The 19,116-nt window shown below is 35.7% G+C and overlaps 1 protein-coding gene across 1 annotated transcript in view; it reads left to right on the forward strand.

Annotated features, from left to right (window-relative positions):
* MIB1 (MIB E3 ubiquitin protein ligase 1) overlaps nucleotides 1-19,116 on the forward strand; it is a 127,377-nt gene that overhangs the window by 56,467 nt on the left and 51,794 nt on the right. Inside the window, exons 11-12 of the mRNA XM_078435382.2 lie at nucleotides 13,854-14,051; nucleotides 16,120-16,271. Coding sequence (XP_078291508.1) covers nucleotides 13,854-14,051; nucleotides 16,120-16,271 — 350 coding nt within the window. The remainder of the gene's footprint in view (nucleotides 1-13,853; nucleotides 14,052-16,119; nucleotides 16,272-19,116) is intronic.

Below are 19,116 nucleotides of genomic sequence, written 5' to 3' on the forward strand. Positions count from 1 at the left end.
TGAGATTGGAGTGTGGCTCAGTAAGCTAAGTGTTTACAAATAATTTCTTTGAGAGTTTGAAAACTGTGTCACCAGATCAGTGGGATACATCTGGACTTCAACCATACGTCCTCATTTGGATTTCCATTTTGTGCATTTTCTGTTTTAAAAACCATTGCAGGCAGATGTAATTCTATAAATTATTTCTATATGTATTTCTATAAAATAGTGTGATAAAGGTGAATTAATAACAGTTTACCAATTGCAAACAAAAACCAAATTTAAAAATTGGGTTAAAATATAAATGCCAATTCATCGCCTAAGACTAAAACAAAACATCCTCAAAGTCTCATTTTTCTAGAATTTAAGACTCTATTAGAAGCAGCAGTGTAATTTTTTTTTTTTTTTAGAACAGTGGTTTTCAGGTGGGGGCATTTTTGTCCTATGGGGGACATTTGGAAATGTCTGGGACCATTTTTGATTGTCATAACTGGTAGGAGGTGTGGTGGTTTGGGTACTACTGGCATCTAGTGGGTAGAAACTAAGGATGCTACTGAATATCCCATAGCACATAGGACAGCTCCCATAACAAAGAACTATCTGGCCCTAAAGGTAAATAGGTCCAAAATTGAGAAACCCTGGTTTAAAAGATGGAGAAAATAGTTAATTTTACAAATGCACTTAAATTTGTGGTTCATTTGTCATTATTAACTTTTTTTTATTGGAAATTTTAGATATTTATAAAAGAATAGTATAATGAATCCTGTGTTCCCATTACCCCACTTCAGTTATTTTTCACGGCCAGTTTTGATTTATCTGTACCCTGTTCCCGCTCTGCTCCCTCTACTGAATTATACTGAAGCAGATCTAGATATATTATTTTATCTGTAAATATTTTGGTATGTATCCTAAAAGATAAGTGCTTTAAACTTCATTATACCTTTACCAAGTGTAAAAGCAATAATAATTAACAGTATTTTTTATTTTTATTTTTTCAATGTTCATTTTATTTTTGAGAGAGTGTGAGTGGGGGAGGGCAGAGAGAGAGAGGCAGACACAGAATCCGAAGCAGGCTGTAGGCTCTGAGCTGTCAGCACAGAGCCCGATACGGGGCTCAAACTCATGAACCATGAGATCATGACCTGAGCCGAAGTTGGATGCTTAATCGACTGAGCCCACAATGTTTTTAAAAAACTAATTTTATTAAAACTTTTGAGGTTAGCTGAAGAATAAAGAGAGTAATATATTTTGTTCTTTAGTCATCTCATTCTGTAACCTTTCATTTTTTTCGTGTGTATTAGGAAGTGAGTGGGTTGCAAACTATAGCCTGCAGCAGGCCAAATCCAGCCCTCCATTTATGTTGTTAAGTATTACTGGAACACAGCACATCCATTCATTCATTTATTTATTGTGCATGGCTGCTTTCATATTACAACTGCAGAGTTGAATAGTTGTGACAAGATACTATGTGGTTTGTAAAATCTAAAATACTTAACTTTCTGGGCCTTCACAGAAAAGTTTGCTAGTCCCTAGTATAGATGACTGTTGCATTTTTGTTTTTCAGTTGATTTAAGCTATCATCACACTAAATTATACTCCTGAAGCCAATGTTACACCATATGTTAACAAACCAGAATTTAAATAAAAATTGAAAAAGTAACCACTTAATTATTTCATATATATTGTACCTTTCTGATATATGATAAGATTATATTTTTTTCCTATTTCTTTTCTTAGGGAAAACTCAGCTATTTTGAAAAGTTGTCTCCATGTAGGTCATAACCTACTAAGTACAGTAGGATTACATTCTGTTACCTCCTTAATGTATAGGTAAAGGCACTGAGGACTGTGAAATCTTAGGTATGTTTTTATAAGTGAGCTAATTTTGGATCCTGCAGGGACTAAGTATTTTTTTTCCACTGATGAAGTATAATATTAAAGGTGTGAAGGATTGAAAGGATGACCAGTTCTAAAAAGTGTGTCATTTACAATTAGTTTTCAAATCCAGTACAAATATATACTGCAGTTGTCAGGAAACTTGGGGGTGGTTTTATCATTTAAGATTAATGAAAACTATTCTGAAGAAGAACAATACTAAATTTTATCAGGAAACCCAAGTTTTAATGGTATTGTTGCTGTCTAAAGAGATATTGGGCAAAAACTTTAACTGGTATAAGCTTCAGTTTCCTTATCTATGATAATAACTTAAAGGGTTGGGGTGTGGAGTAAGGGAAATAATTAAGATACTATTTATAGTATACAACACCACCAAAGGAATTTATGATGTTATTATTGCCTTTGTTTGACTGTTTCTTTCCAACTGGCAGAAGGTAGACAGTATAGTTTCTCAAGAAGTAGATACTAATTCTGTCCGATTCTGCTTATCTAGTAATGAAAACAAAACTGTAGGGGCACCTGGGTGGCTCAGTCAGTTAAGTGTCCGACTCTTGATTTTGGCTCAGTTTCAGATCATTTTGAACCATGATCTCATGGTTTGTGGGATCAAGCCCTGCCTTGGGCTTAGCGCTGACACTGTGGATCCTGCTTGGGATTCTCTCTCTCCCTGTCTTTCTGCTCCTCCCCCACGCACGTGCATGCCCTTTCTCTCTCTCAAAATAAGTAAATAAGTTAAAAAAACCCAAAACTGTAGTAACAGTTTATGTAAATGTAAAACTGAGAAGGAAAGGGCAAGTGGGCTTCAAGACTGGGCAGTTTAAGGAAATTCTTTTCTTAAAAACAAGTCAGGGCTCAGGATAATAATCTTCAAAGTGGCTCTAGGAATTGGTATACGTAGTTCCTGAAGGATCCATGTTGATTTAGATTATGAATGGAGGCTTCCCTACCTCCTTATTCCACACTACGCCTCCAAAACTGGTACTATTAAAAATGTGGCATGTCAACAAAAGATTAGATTTGTAAGACTTAGAAAACAGTCTTTAAGTTGGCTTTTACAGGAACGCAGGCTAAAATCTGAGATTGCCCAAACAAAAAGGTCAAGCTTTATAAGGGGACACACTAGAGTTTTAGCCTTCCCTTATCTGTAAATTCTTTTAGTTGTTCAGGTTGAGTTTTAAGAATCATCGCTGATTTCTCTTTTGTTTTTTCATATTACTTATCTGGTAATGAGTAATTACCATCACTAAATCCTGTTGGCTCTTCAAAATATATCCAGAATTTGAACATTTTTTTATCCTTTCTGCTGTTACCATCCTAGTCTTCACACTTCTTCCCCCAAATATCCTCATAGCTTTCTCTCTCTCACTTCTTCAGCTATTCTTTGGCTGGGAGGCCATCCCTTGGCTGTCATCTAATCCTTCTTCCCTCCAGTATTTTCGCTATGGCCCTTTTACTACCTAAAATTTACATTTTATTTACGTATTTTGTTGATAATATTCTATCTCCCCCACTAGAATGTAAACTCTATGAGGGTAGGAACTTTATTTTGTCCATTGTTGTATCACCACTGTCCAGAACAATACTGAGCTTGTAGTAGGAACCCATTAAATACTCACTGAATGAATCAACCAGAATACACCACTTCCAAACAATTGTGTTGAAGTTTTAGCATGATCAGAATACCAGTATCTTAATGAATTGAATGAGTTTTAGGGAAAAAAAGATGAAGTAAAATACTACTAATTATATCTGGGGATAATAAAATAGTTGAACTAATTTACTGAAAGTGTCAGTATATTCAGGAAATGTTTAATTCCATTGATGTTAAAAATCATGGTAGTTACTGAGAGGATTCTGGGAATATAGTGATGTAGGAAGTAGTAGAAATTCATCACCCCACCTAGATAACAACAGTACTTGTAGAATTCTTTCTGATGTAACTATTTTAGAACTCTGGATTCTGTTGAAATCTTGCTACTTCCAGGGGAAGGGTTGGAGGTTAATTGTGGTCAATGTTGTCAATTTTAGCTCTTAATTCAGCAGGAACTACCTATATGCCAACCTTTAGCCCAGTGGCAGGCAGCCGTGTTTATGTTCCTAGATCAGCTTGCAGGAGCCAGGGTGGGCAACAAGGACTCTTTTCTATAAACATCAGGATCTGTGTTCTGATCACTGATTGCTGCTTCTGATCATGGAGGTGGAGACACAGAGGTGGGCCGCCATTGTTGTACCCTCCCATTGTTGTAAGCCATTCCCCCTTGGCTGAAGTGACTTCCAGAAGATATGAAGATTGGTACACCCTCCCCCTCTCCGCCCCCCCCCCCCCTTTTTTTTCTTTTTCTCCTTCTGGGAGCCTGGCATTAAAGACTAGGACATCCAAAAGCAACTACTGTGAGAAACTAGAAGGTCACTGCACATGCCCAAGGAAAAGTGCAGGTTCAGAAAAGACCTTTTTACACCTTAGGCTATAAGCACAAAGAAAGCCTAAAACAATTAAAAACAAAACAGGAAAAAAACCCCCCAGAAAACCCTGCAAAAGGGGAAGCATCTGATTTTAAGAGTTACTATGTTATTAGAATCAAATGTCCAGATTTCAACAAAAAAAAATCACAAGGCATACAAAGAAATAGGAAAGTATGATCCATTTAAAGGAAGAAAAATAAGGCAACAGAAACTGCTTGCGATAAAACCAGATATAGGCTTACTAGACAAAGACTCTAAAAACAGTTATCTTAAAGATGCTCCAAGAACTAACTGAAGATGAGAAGAAAGTCAAGAAAATGATGTATGAACAAAATGGAAATAACAGTGAACACAAAGATAACCTAAAAAGAAATCAAGAAGAAATTCTAAAGTTGAAAAGTACGATAACTGAAGTGAAAAATTCATGGAGATATACAAAGACAAGTTTAACCAGACAGAAGAAAGACCCAGTGAACTGGAAGATAAGACAATGAAAATTATGGAGTCTGAGGAATAGAAGGAAAAAAATTGAAGAAAAAATGAACAGAGCCTTAGGGACCTGTGGGACACTATCAGGTGGACCATGATATGTACTGTGGGAGTTTGAGGAGAAGAGGTTGGCGGGGGGGGGGAGGGGGGGGAGGAGCAGAGAGATTATTTGAAGAAACTGTGGCCCAAAACTTCCCAAATTTGATGAAAGACCTGATTACAAACATCCAAGAAGCACAGTGAATTTCAAGTAGGATTAACTCAAAGAGACCTATGCTGAGACACACACAATAATCATCAAACTTCAAGAGCCAAGGCCAAAGAATCTTGAAAGCAGAAACAGAGGTGACTTGTCACTTATAAGGAATCCTCATAAGATTTTCAGATTTCTCATCAGAAACTTTGGAGTCCAGAAGATAGTGGACTGATGTATTCAAGGTGCTAAAAAGAACACACACACACACACACACACACACACACACACAGTCAACCAAAAATCCTGTGTCTGGTAAAACTCTCCTTCAAAAATGGCAGAGAAATGAAGACATTCCCTAAAACTGAGGGAGTTTGTTACCACTATGCCTGCCTTGCAAGAAATCCCAAAAGGAGTCCTGCAGGGTGAAATGAGTTGTTTTAGGTAGTAACTTGAAGCCATAAGAAGAAATAAAATCACTGTAAAGGTAAAATATGTAGGCATTTATAAAAGATAGCATTATTTTAACAATATATTGTCTATAATTCTTTCTTTTGTTTCCCACATGGTTTAAGAGACTAATACATAAAAAAATTATTAGTCTAAAATCTAGTATTATTGCAATTTTGGTTTGTAAATCTACATTTTGTTTTCTGCATAATTTAAGAACTGATGGATTTAAAAAAATTATATTTTTGGGCACACAATGTACAAAGTTGTAATTTTGTGGTGACAATAACTGAAAGTGTTGTGAATGGAGCTGTTAATGAGTTTTTGTAGGTTATTGAAGTTAAGCTGGTATAAATTTGAAATTAGTATTATAACTTTAGGAAGTTAAATATAACCCCCATGGTGACTGAAGAAAATAGATATAGAATATACATGAAAGGAAATGAGAAGGGAATTAAAATGTTTCACTTCAAAATAACAATTAAATATAAAAGAGGACATTAATTTGGAAAATGAGGCAACAAAAGCTGTATGGTATCTAGAAAATATATAGGAAGATGACAACAGTAAGTTATTCCTTATCAACAATTACTTTAAATGTAGGTGAATTAAAGTATAAAAGACAGAGACTGGCAGAATAGATTAAAAATGATGTAATATATTCTCTGTATAAGAGACTCAGTTTAGGTGCATAGATACATAAGTTTAAAGTGAAAGGATGGAGAAAGATATTAATGCAAATAGTAACCAAAAGAGAGCAGGAGTAGCTCCACTAATTTTAGACAGAATAGAATTTAAGTCATGAAGGTTATAAAAGACAGAGATGGGCATTATTTTTAAAAAGTTCAATACAGCAAGAAGATATGACAATTATAAATATTTATATACTTAATAATAGACCAAACAAATAGATGAAAAAAATTGACAGAAGTGATGGGAGAAATAAACATTTTTACAATAGTAGCTTGAGACTTCAGTATCCTACTCTCAGTAATGGATAGAACAACACAATAAAGCCAAATAGAGCTAATAGACATCTATGGAACACTCCACTTAACAACAGCATGCACATTTTTTTCAAGGGCACCTTGTACGTTCTTCAGGACAGACCATACGTTAAGTCGCATATTAAGGCTCAGTAGATTTAAAAAGGTAGATGTCTTACAGAGTATCTTCTCTGACCACAATGTGATGAAGTTTCAAATCAATAACAGAGGAAAAACTGGAAAATTCACAAATTTGTGGAAATTAAAATTAAGCAATGAATGGATCAAAGAAATTGCAAGGGAAATAAGACAATACTTAGACATGAATGAAAACAAAAGCATAACATAACTAAAACCTGTGAGATGTAGTGAAAGCAGTATGAAAGAGAAGTTTATAGCTATACATGGGTACATTTGAAAAATAGATCAGATAGGGGTGCCTGGGTGGCTCAGTCATTTAAGTGTCTGACTTTGGCTCAGGTCATGATCTTGCAGTTTGTGGGTTTGAGCCCCACGTTGGGCTCTATGCTGACAGCTCAGAGCCTGGAGCCTGCTTCAGATTCTGTGTCTCCCTCTTTCTCTGCTCCTTCCCAACTAAGGCTTTGTCTCTCTCTCAAAAATAAATAAACAGTTAAAAAAAAAAAAAATCAGGGAGCCTGGGTAGTTCAGTCTGTTAAGTGTCCGACTCTTGATTTCAGCTCAGGTCATGATCTCAGGGCTGTGAGATTAAGCTCCACAGTGTGGAGCCTGCTTGGGATACTCTTTCTGCCTCTCTCTCTCTGCTCCTCCCCTGCTTGTGTATGCACTGTTAAAATAAACATTAATAAATAAACAATAATAACAAAATAGTAAACAAAAATAAATAAACATTAAAAAAAGACTCTGAGTACTAAAATCAGAAATGAAAGTGGGGACATTACCATTTCTACAGAAATGGAAAGGTGTATAAGTGAGTACTTTAAAGAGTTGTATGCCAACAAATGGGATAACCTAGATGAACTGGACAAATACCTAGAAACACAAAACCTAAGAGTGAATCATGAAGATATAGGAAATCTGAATAGACCTATAGCTAATAAGAAGATTGAATCAGTAATTTAAAAAAATACCCTGACAAAGAAAAGCCCTGGAACTGATTGATTCACTGATGAACTCTACCAAACATTTAAAGAGCTAACACCAGTTGTTCTCAGATTTTTCAAAAATGTCAGAGGAGAGAACACTTCCTAACTCATTCTATGAAGCCTGCTTTACCCTGATGTCATAGCCAGACAAAGTTACTATAAGAAAACTACAAACCAATATCCCTTGTGAAGAATGATATAAAGTTCCTCAACAAAATACTAACCAAATTCAGCATATTAAAAGGATTATACAGCATGACCAAGTGGGGATTTATTCTTGGACTAAAGGAAGGTTTAGCATACAAAAATCGATCAATGTGATAGCATCACATTAACAGAATGAAGGGAGAAAACCATGTGACCATCTCCATTGATGTAGAAGCATTTGATTAAATTCAGTACCCTTTTATGATTAAAAAACCCCCAGCAAACTAGGAATGGAAGGAAACAACCTTGACATAATAAAAATCATATATGAAAAACTGAAAATTTGTCCTCTGGGATCAGGAAAAAGGTAAGGATGCTCACTTTCCACTCACATTCAACATGGTACTGGAACTCCTAGCCAGAGTAATTAGGCATGAAAAAGAAATAAAAGGCATCGACCTTGGAAAGGAAGAAGTAAAATTATCTCTGCAGATTATGTGATCCTTTTATCTAGAAAACCCTAAAGTTCCACACAAAAAATTTTTAGAACTAATTAAGATATTCAGTAAAGTGTCAGGATACAAAGTCAATGTACAAAAGCTAGTTGCATTTCTGTACACTAACCATCAACAATCAGTAGGGGATATTAAGAAAACAACTCCATTTACAATAGCAACAAAAATAATTAGGAATTACTGTAACCAAAGAAGTGAAAGACTTGTACAATGAAAACTACAAAATACTGCTGAGAGAAATTATAGAAGACATAAGCAAATAGAAACCTATTTCATGTTCATGGATTGGAAGAATTTATATAATGTCAGTACTGTCCAAACTAATCCACATGTTCAATGCAAACCTTGTCAAAATATTAGTGATTTTTTTTTTCCAGAAATGGAAAAATCCATTCTGGAGTTCAGTATGTCATCTCAAGATACCCTGAGATAGCCAAAACCGTCTTGAAAAGGAATAAAAAATCTGGGAGACTCATTCTTCCTGATTTCAAAATTTACTGCAAAGGTACAATACTCAAAACAGTTTGGTACTGGCATAAAGACAGATCTATAACTCAGTGGAACAGAATAAAGAGTCCATTAATCCTTGCATACATGGTCAAATAATTTTTGACAAGGGCGCCAAGAGTATTCAGTGAGGAAAGGACAGTCTTTTCAATAGATGGTGCTGGGAAAACAGGATATCTATGTACAAAAGAATGAAGGTGGACCCTTACCTCAAATCATCTACAGAAATTAACTCAGTAGGTCAAAGACCTAAATGCAAAAGCTAAAAGTATAAAACTCTTAGAAGAAAACATTGGGCAAAGCTCACAACATTGGATTTGGCAGTGATTTGTTGGCACATGCAGCAAAAGAAGAAATAGGCAAATTGGACTTCCATGAAAATTGAAAAATTCTGTGCACCAAAGGACACTATCAACCATGAAAAGGCAACCTACAGAATATGGGACAATACTGGCAAATTGTATGTCTGATAATGGGTCGATGTCCAGGATATGGAGAATACTTACAACTTAACAACAATAACAAAACCTGATTCAAAACTGGGCAAAGGACTTGAATAGACATTTTCCAAATAATATATATGGATGGCTCATAAGCACCTGAAAAGATGGTAAACATCACAAATCATTAGGGAAATGTAAATCAAAACCGTAATGAGATACCACCTTACAGGTAGCTAGTCAGATGGCTACTATAAAAAAAAAAAGAAAAAAAAGAAAAAAAGCCAAACAGAAAATATGTGAGGATGTGGAGAAATTGGAACCCTTTGGGGAGGTTGGTGAGGATGTAAAATTGTATGGCTGCTGTGGAAACAGTATGGTGATTCGTTAAAAATAGAATTACCATATGATCCAACAATTCCATCTCTGGGTATATACCTACAAGAATTGAAAGAACAGTGTTCATATCATTATTCAAAGTAGCTAAAAATTGGAAGCAACCTAAGTATTCTTGATTTATGAATGGCTAAACAAAATGTGGTATATACATACAAAGGAGTATTATTTACTTAAAAAGAAAGGTAATTTTGCCTCATGCTACAACGTGGATGAACCTTGAGGACATGATGCTAAATGAAATAAGACAATTGCAAAATACAAATACTGTATGCTTCCATTTATGTGAAGTACCTGGACTAGTCAAAAATCATAGAGACAGAAAGTAGAATAATGGTTTCCAGCGGTTGGGAAGAGGGACAATGGAGAATTATTGTGTAAAAGGTATAGTTTTAGTTTTACAAGATGAGTTCTGGAGATGGATGGCGGTGATGGGTGCATAACAATATGAATATGTTTAATATCACTGAATTTTATACTTAGAGATGGTTAAGATGATAAATTTTATGTTACTTGTATTTTACAGTAAAAAAAAATCATTTAAAAAACATGATTGTAGGGGCACCTGTGTGGCTCAGTTGGTTAAGCATCTGACTCTTGGTTTCAGTTTAGGTCGTGCTCTCACGGTTTGTGGGTTCAAGCCCCACATTGGGCTTTGCACTGACAGTACAAAGCCTGCTTAGGATTCTTTCTCTCTGCCCACCCCCTGCTCATGCTTGCTCTCTCTCAAAATGAATAAATGAACTTAAAAAAACAAACAAACCATGATTGTAGGGATACCTTGGTGGGTCAGTCAATTAAGTGTCCAACTCTTGATTTTGGCTCAGGTCATGATCTCATGTTTGTGAGATTAAGCCCTGCATCAGGCTCCATGCTGAGCTTGGAGCCTGCTTAGGATCTCTCTCTTACGCCCTCTCCCCTTCTCCCCTACCACTGCCACTCTCGCTCTGCCCCTACCCCTCACGTGTGCACATGCTCTGTCTCTTGAAAAAAAATAAAACCAAAAAACCCATGATTGTAATTAAGGCATATTAAAGATTCAACTCTGTACCCATTTTGGTTCTTACTAGCTAGTAGGTACTGTGGTGCATCCTGGGGATAAAGATGACAAAGATACAGTTGTAGCCCAAAAGAAACAGTCAAATAAGAATAATGTACTTGGAGGAGTTCCTAAGTGGTTCAGTTGGTTAAGCACCAACTCTTGGTTTCTGCTCAGATCATGATCTCATGGTTCAAGCCCTGCATCAGGCTCTACGCTGGCAGCACAGAGCCCTCTTGGGATTCTCTCTCTCTCTCTCTCTCTCTCTCTCTCTCTCTCTCTGTGTTCCTCCCCTGCTTGCACTCTCACTCTCTCTCAAAAATAAAAATAAACATTTTAAAAATGATGTACTTGAAAACAAATAATTATACTACAGAGTGATAATAAGATTTTGTGAGAGGGGATGTTTCATAGGGGAGGGAGAGGTTGTCTGAGCTGAATTGTAAAGGGTATCTGTTCTCAAGCCAACAAGGTGAGGAATCAACGCATTGATATCTGGGGTGAAGTATATGAACATAGGGGGTCAAATAAGTTGGTAAGTTATAGAGTTTTATATGTGAGGCAATGATGGCAGCAGATGAATATGATATGGTCCACAGATAGGTTTTAAAAGAGGTTTGTTATTTATATAGTAGGGTTACATTAGAGTTTTAAACATAGATGTTATACTTTACAGAGGGAATTTGTGTGTGTGTGTGAGAGAGAGAGAGAGAGAGCGAGAGAGAGGGAGCGAGAGAGCGTGCAGAATAGATTGGGGTAAAATAAAGTGGAGGCAGGGTAAGCTGTGGCAATAAGTTAGGTGACTGAGAATCAAGACCTAAATTAATTTGTGGTAGGACTGGAGAAGAGAGAAGAGATCTGAATGTAAATTGAAGAGTAACAAGCATAGAATTTTGTGCTTGTATATTTTGTGTCTCAGGGAGAGGAAGTAGGTGAGCATAACTTACACATACTGATTTTGTTGACCATATGGTTTGTGGTTCTGTCAGCTAACCTAGGGAATGAGAGCAGATTTTGCAAAGTTCAGAGGAAAGAGGGGGATAAGAGGGTAGAAAGACCCAAGATCAGGTTTAATTTGAGGCCCCTGCACAAATCCTTTCAGGTAGCCTTATTGAGATCAGCTGTGATCCTGTCCCTCAACATCTCATTTGGTGCCAGGATGGAGACATAATAATGAGCTTCTATTAGGTGTATTTGGATACTACAAATGGATTCAGAAGAAAGCAACAAAACCTATTCAAGTTTTTATGCAGCTGAGGTTTTTTATTTTGAAGAAAAACAAAGTAATTGTCCTCTACTGTATATATTTTCCAAAATCTTGAAGTTTCTCTTATGTATATATCCTTTTGACATATAAGGGTTTTTAATTTTTTAGTGGTTTTTTTTTTCATGTAAATAAATTGTTGACAGGACCTGCATAACAGTGTTTCAGTAACAGCTTTCTAACAATCATAAACATATGGTACATTTCATAAATAGTTCCTGTTTTTATTTGGCGAGTGTTAGCGGATTGATGTTATTTTTAACAGAAAGAGAACCACTTAGATTGCCTTAAAAATTATAACAAAAAATAAATCTAAACAAATTACAAGGAAGGAAGGAAGAGCTTAAATCTAAGATTCTGAAACATAATGCTACTAGAGAGGTTTCATCTCTTTGTCTCTCTGTCTCACACACACACACAAATCTAGAATTTTCTTTTGTAAAAGCTGATTTCTCTGGGTTGTTTAAATATAATGCTCAGAGACACATGAGTTGAATCAAATCTTTCACATGGTAGCATGCTAGTTCCTTTATGCTCAAGGTTGACAGGTAACAAAAACTAGTTTGGCTTAGTTGGCATATTAGTAAGGTAGAAGTACTGCTGAGTTATAGTTTCCTACCTTTGCAAGGGAGGTTGTCAAATTGTTGTGAACCCCTATATTAGCGGTTTTACTTTTAATATCCTCCTGAGAATATTCTAAGGCTAAAAACTATTTTGAATTCAGCAACTGTTTTGAACTGTTGTTTTGTTTTTAATTTAAATCTGTGAAAAGTAGTTCACCTAATGCTGAGTACCATATGGATTTTCAAACCACTTGCTAAAACTGGACTCCATGAGAGGGGAGGACTGTGGGTTGGGAATCATTGCTCTGGAGAAAGTCTCAGAGCGTGCTTACTTCTGAGTGTCAGAATTTGAGATGTCTGAAGTAAAGATAGTATCCTTATAATACATATCTCCATCTGGATCGAGCAAAGTGATGGGACTTCTTTTTTAGTGTAGACTATGTATATTATCTTCATGGTACAGTATGGGCATTTTTTTCCTCTTTAAAAAGTTGTTTCTTATATTTGAAAAAAAATTAAGTAATTGGGTCTTTCTCTGCCTCTCATCTCCAGAAATATGCCTGTTATAAAAGGTAAGACTTTAGGGGTACCTGGGTGGCTCAGTCAGTTAAGCATCAACTCTTGATTTTGGCTCAGGTCATGATCTCGCCATTCATGAGATTGGGCCCCACGTGGGACTCTGCTGATTTAGCAGAGCTTGCTTGGAGTTCTCTCTCTCCTTCTCTCTTTGCCCCTACCCTGCTTGTGCATACCTCCCCACCCCACCCCCGCCAAATAAATAAATGAACTTAAAAAAAGGTAAGGCATACCTCCTGGATTTTTCCGAAATAATTTTGGGTTTTGGATATATCAAGTTATGCTGATTTGTGTGTCATTTTTTTATCTTTTCAGGTAGTACTTAAATTTTTTCTGTTCTTGAATATACAGGAAGAATGTATCCTCACTAGCCAGAGATAACCAATGTTAATATATTGATACATTTCTCTCAAAGTTAATTGATATCTCAGTTTGGCATCCTGTCTTTTTTAAATAGCTCAACTAATATTTACATAATTTTTATGTCATTAAAAAGCCTTTGTAAAATTTTTGGATAGAAAAAACGTTTATAAATGGTTGTCTCATAATTTAACATTTTCCTAATGTTGGCTTACCATCATCACTGTTAACTTCTGATAAAAGTATTGGTCCACTATATATGTGAAATAGTGTATTGATCCAGGTTCATCATTTCTGTTTGGAGTTAATCACTGTTCAAATGACTTTCTAGTTATTTTGTTGGCTCTGTTCTTTGTAACCTTTTCTCACATTAATCTGGTTCTTGATGAATTATTATAGCTTCAGGTATTATTTTTATTTCTAAAATAATTCACTCACTAATTCAGATTTCAATGATGATGTTCAGGATAAAGATGGAGATCGAGCTGTTCACCACGCAGCTTTTGGAGATGAAGGTGCTGTTATAGAAGTACTGCACCGGGGCAGTGCTGATTTGAATGCTCGCAACAAGCGCCGACAGACACCGCTTCATATTGCTGTTAATAAGGGCCATCTTCAGGTTGTGAAGACTTTATTGGACTTCGGCTGTCATCCTAGTCTCCAGGTAAAGTCTTTCATGAAGAATATTCTGCAGGCATTGCTAGGATTCTGTTAAAGCGAAGTACTAAGTTCTCTGGTAAGCATTCCTTTGTTACCAGTTCATTGTGCATGTTCGGTCATAGGAAATGATCCCAAAGGCATAGAATATGATAAAATTGGCAGCTATTCCTTCTTAGAAAAGCCTTTTTAAAGAAAGTGTCAGTAGATTAATTTTATATTGGAAGGTGAGGATGGGGACTTCTTGCAAATATATCAGCTTATGAATTGATTTAATTTTATTGATCATAACGATGAGCTTCTGCAGCTTAAGGAAGTGTAATAGGCTACATTTTATGATGCTTTATAACTATCTGAATTATTTTAATTGTAGCTTAATTTATCTTAGAGTCTTAGTCTAGTCATTAGTTCAGGAAGATTTTCTGTTTTGGAAAATATACAGGTTTAGGGTTAATTTACAGTAGGACCTAATTTTTGAGGCAAGAATCATCTAAGAGATGATTCCTTCCACAGTTTTAGCAACCAGATGGATTAGATTGGATAAGTGTCAGAGAAGTAATGAAGAGGAAAAACAGGAGTAATGGGACTGGAAGTTTGAGAACTGAAAGAATTGGAGATTTTGTTCAGCTAGATGGTTATCAGAGACTGATATATCTGAGGCACAGCATTTTGGAACTGACAGGGTTTGGAACTTAGACCCTCTAAGTGGATGGCAGAATTGGAGGATGGAGGAAGTAGAGAGTGTTAATCTGTTGAAGGAGAGATAATTTATACCTATTGATTTTATTTGGTCTGAAATGGGAGGCAAAGTCATCTGTTGAGAGTGAATGGCCAGTAGTAGGTATAGAAAAGCTAATTGAGAAGAGTGATAGAATATTTGGAATAGCTACTGTGGGGACCAGAAGGTATGACATAGCAGGGCCTGTAGAAGCTTATTCCAACCATGTGAAGAGCCTAGCTGAAGTTGAAGACTATGAATTTTTAGTGCCACTGCATAGGAGGACAGAAAGTAGACGGTTGGATTGAACTTGGGTTAGGAATCTGTTATGAGGGTATATGAGTGTATGTCTGGGATTGGCCAACTTTTTCTATAAAGGGCCAGATGATAATTTAGGCTTTCATATAGTTTCTATAATGACTATCCAGTGCTCCAATTATAGCGTGAAAGCAGCCATTGATAATACATAAATGACTGTGTGTGGCTGTGTTCCAATAAAACTATTGAGAAAAACAGGTGGCAGGCTGGATGTAGCAACTGTGGTACATGCCATAGGTATGACTTAACATTTATGGAACTATGAGATGAATGCGGTCTAAATTACCCATTTATGCAGATAACTGAAAATGAATAATAACTTACTGCTAAGTAAGTTGATTAATGAAAAAAGTAGTCAGCTTGAAAAAAAGAGGAAGACTGAGACTGCTAAATTTTCTTTTACATTTGTTTCTATTTTGATTAACTAATTACTTTTCTGCCCCTTGCAAACATTTAGATTAATGATTTTCACCCATGACTACACAATATATACAGCTGGGCAGCTCTGAAAAACTACTAATGCTTGGGTCTCACTCCCAGAAATTCTGGTTTAGTTGGTCTGGAGAACAGCCTGGTATCTTTTTAAGAGCTCCCCTATAGATTCTAAATATGCAGCCAAGGTCGAGAACTACTGATTTTTAATTCATTTCTATAGGGCCCCAAGACTGGTGTAAGTTTGTTTTGAAATTTCAGGCATAACAATTACTGGTAGGAATGGGTATAGCCGGCTGTTTTAAACTAATGAATTTTGAGGGCAGCTTTTTCACCTCATTACTTTTTATAATTAGCTGAATCATACTTGAACGTGATTATTTTTCCTTTTCTTTGGTAGGCTACCTGTTCATTGTGTTTAGATTGAGTATGAATTTATTTAATATAATGAGGCTAATATCTCTTGCCTGCATCTTAAAATTTAACATAGGATGTTTTGTTGATGGTTTTTGGATATGGCTTCTGTTTAGTAGTTCAGTATATATATTAGTATTACATATGATGTTTGGTTCAAGAACTGATGAAAGTCTCTTTAAATTAAAAAAAGGATTCTGAAGGTGATACCCCTCTTCATGATGCAATAAGTAAGAAACGTGATGACATCCTGGCAGTTCTTCTAGAAGCTGGAGCAGATGTTACCATTACAAACAATAATGGATTTAATGCTCTGCACCATGCAGCACTAAGAGGAAATCCCAGGTAAAAGATCTCACTTTTTACTCTAGCAGTTTAAAAATATTTTCCTAGTGCTAGTTCTCTTTTTCTGATGCTGATGAGGAAATAATGACTTATTTTAGTATTTTATAAATCGTTTTAAGGTCTGTAGAAATTATGTCTTCACTGTTAATTTTATATTATATTTTGGTTGTTAAACTAATGCAAGGACTGCCTGGGTGGCTCAAGCATTAAGCATCTGACTTTGGCTCAGATCATGATCTCACAGTTGGTGAGTTTGAGTCCCATATCGGGTGAGCTCGAGCCCTGCTTCAGGTAAAAACAGGAGGCCTGGGTGAGTCCTGCTTCTCTCTCTCTCTCTCTCTCTCTCTCTCGCTCTCGCTCTCGCTCTCGCTGTCTCTCACTCTCCCTCTCTTCCCCTCCCTTCCACCCCTTGGGGGATTCTCTCTCTCTCTCTCTTTCTCTCTGCCCCTTGCTCACTTGCACCCCCCTTCTAAAAACAAACAAACAGAAATTAATACAAATATTATGAAATGATTACTGAAATATATATTAAGTATATTAAGTATGGATATAAAGTACCAAGAATACTTATATCTAAAGATTTAATAAAAATGCATTCCATCTTGAGAGTTATGTCTCTTTAAGATCGTTCTCAATGTGTCCTCTCATCTCCTTTTATCCATTTGCATGATTATTTTTAACATGTGGCTAGATAACTGTTAAGTACCTAACTCCATATTAATAACATAAATATATATGCTTCTGGTGAGGATATTCCCAGCTGTTGTAACAATAGTGATGGGCAGTCTGCCAAAAAAAAGTATTTGCTGGTTATAGTTTGAAAAAAAAACTTCTGGGAAGTCACAGAACTCATGAAGGATCTGCAGTGTCTCACAGAATAGGAAAAAGCTTAGTTTTGCTTAATCTAGAGCTTTCTATGAATAAATTTTGGGGAACATCTTAACCACGAGAAGCATTTTAGAAAATTTGGTATTAGAGGTCTTCTGTTTATAGTTGAATTAAGCCTGCTTTTCTTGACTGAGGGAGCTGTTCACTTTCAAGTTCATTTTGACACTTTAATCCATCCTAAATTCTTTTTTAAAATTGAGATATAATGGACATATAACATTTTTAGTTTCAGTTGTACAACATAATAGTTTGAAATCTGTATATATTATGAAATGGTTTTCACGATAAGTGTGGTTAAGATCCTTCACCACATGTGGTTACAAATGTTTTTTCCTGTGATAAGAACTTTTAAGATTTACTCACTTAGCAACTTTGAAATACACAATACAGTATTACTAACTATATTACATCCCCATGAATTCTTATCCTTTGGTTCCATATGGTGTTTTTATATTATGTTTCCTTCTAGTTTTTGTTATTTTTTGGCTTCTTAGAATCACCACTAGAGGGTGAGCACAGAGAACAAGAGGATTTTATTGCTATTGCCTGTTGGTTCTCTTAACGAGGGGTATATAATGTAGGATGAAGCAAATGACCATATTTTATATTATGTTTTGATTTTTCAAATTACGAATATTTGAACACTTTGTACTTTGGCATTGTGAAGGAGACAAAATGGTATGTTCCCTGCCTTTTAAATAGAAGATGATGATGATAGTACTTACCATAGGCAAGGCCTCCACTAAGTGGTTTACATGCATTATCTCCTTTAATCCTTTCAACAGCTTTTTGAGGCAGGTGTTAATATCTTCTCTTTGTAGATAAAGAATATGAAGCTTATAAAGAGATGAAATTATTTATTCAAGATATAGTGACTAGTGGAGTAGGTAGAAGTTGAGCAAGAATCTGACTTAAGAATCATAGGTCTTACCCACCTTATGTTACTTTTTCTATATTATGGTCTGTATATGAGGCAAGACTGAAACACATGGACAGAGAATGATTTAACTAAGAATGTATTAATACATCACCCCCCTTCCTGCCTCTTTGCTTAGGGTTGTCATTGACTATACTGTCACTAATTCTCAGCTTCAGTTCTCAAATTCCATTTATTGTACCCAGCTTTCCAATCTATTCCATTCTTCCTATTCCCATTTTTGCTGATCTAATTAAGTACTCACCACTTTTACTTAAACTATTACAATATCTTTCTAATTGTTTTCTCTGATTTCAGTCTTATCTCTGATTGAACTTTTATCTAATTGCCAACTTACCATTCTAAAGACATAATGGCTCCCCTTCCCTGTTCCCAAATCTTCATTTGTTTCCTATTGTACATAGAATAAAATTTATACACCTTGAACTTTGCCTTCACACTCATTTGTGATGTGTCCTAAGCCTGTCTTTCTAACTTCATCTCCCACTAAATCCCCCTTTCCACCTTGCCCTTCTGCTACATTATGCTATGCCCTTTTTCTAAAATATTTTGTCTACTTTCCTCATTTATTTAAGCGTTTCCCTTAGTGAGAGTGCCCTTATCCTTTGTCTTGATCTTAAGCATCTTTTCCTTCAGAGCTCCTAGATCACATCATTGAAATTATTTTCTATTTGCCCTACATTAACTTGTTCTTTGTTCTTATTTTATTTCACTGTATGTCTATTAGTGTGGCATTTCTGTGTTTCTGTTAAAATTGTGAGCGCCCCTCTTCATCTGTGTATCTCCCACAGTGCTTTGACTATGATAGGGACTTAATAAATGTCAGTCTTAATTTGACAATCATGACAGCGCTAGATATCACAAGATGTTAATATGATTAGTTACAGATTCTATAGAGAAACTGTTAGAGGTCAAACAGAGCAATTATTTCAGATTAAAATGGTTGAAAAGAGATTTTATTGAGGATATTTAGGTTATATTAAATCATAAAGTTTTTTTATATATATAACTTATTGTCAA

The sequence above is a fragment of the Panthera onca genome, chromosome D3 (genome assembly GCF_046562875.1).
Source record: "Panthera onca isolate mPanOnc1 chromosome D3, mPanOnc1 haplotype 2, whole genome shotgun sequence".
Lineage (NCBI taxonomy): Eukaryota > Metazoa > Chordata > Mammalia > Carnivora > Felidae > Panthera > Panthera onca.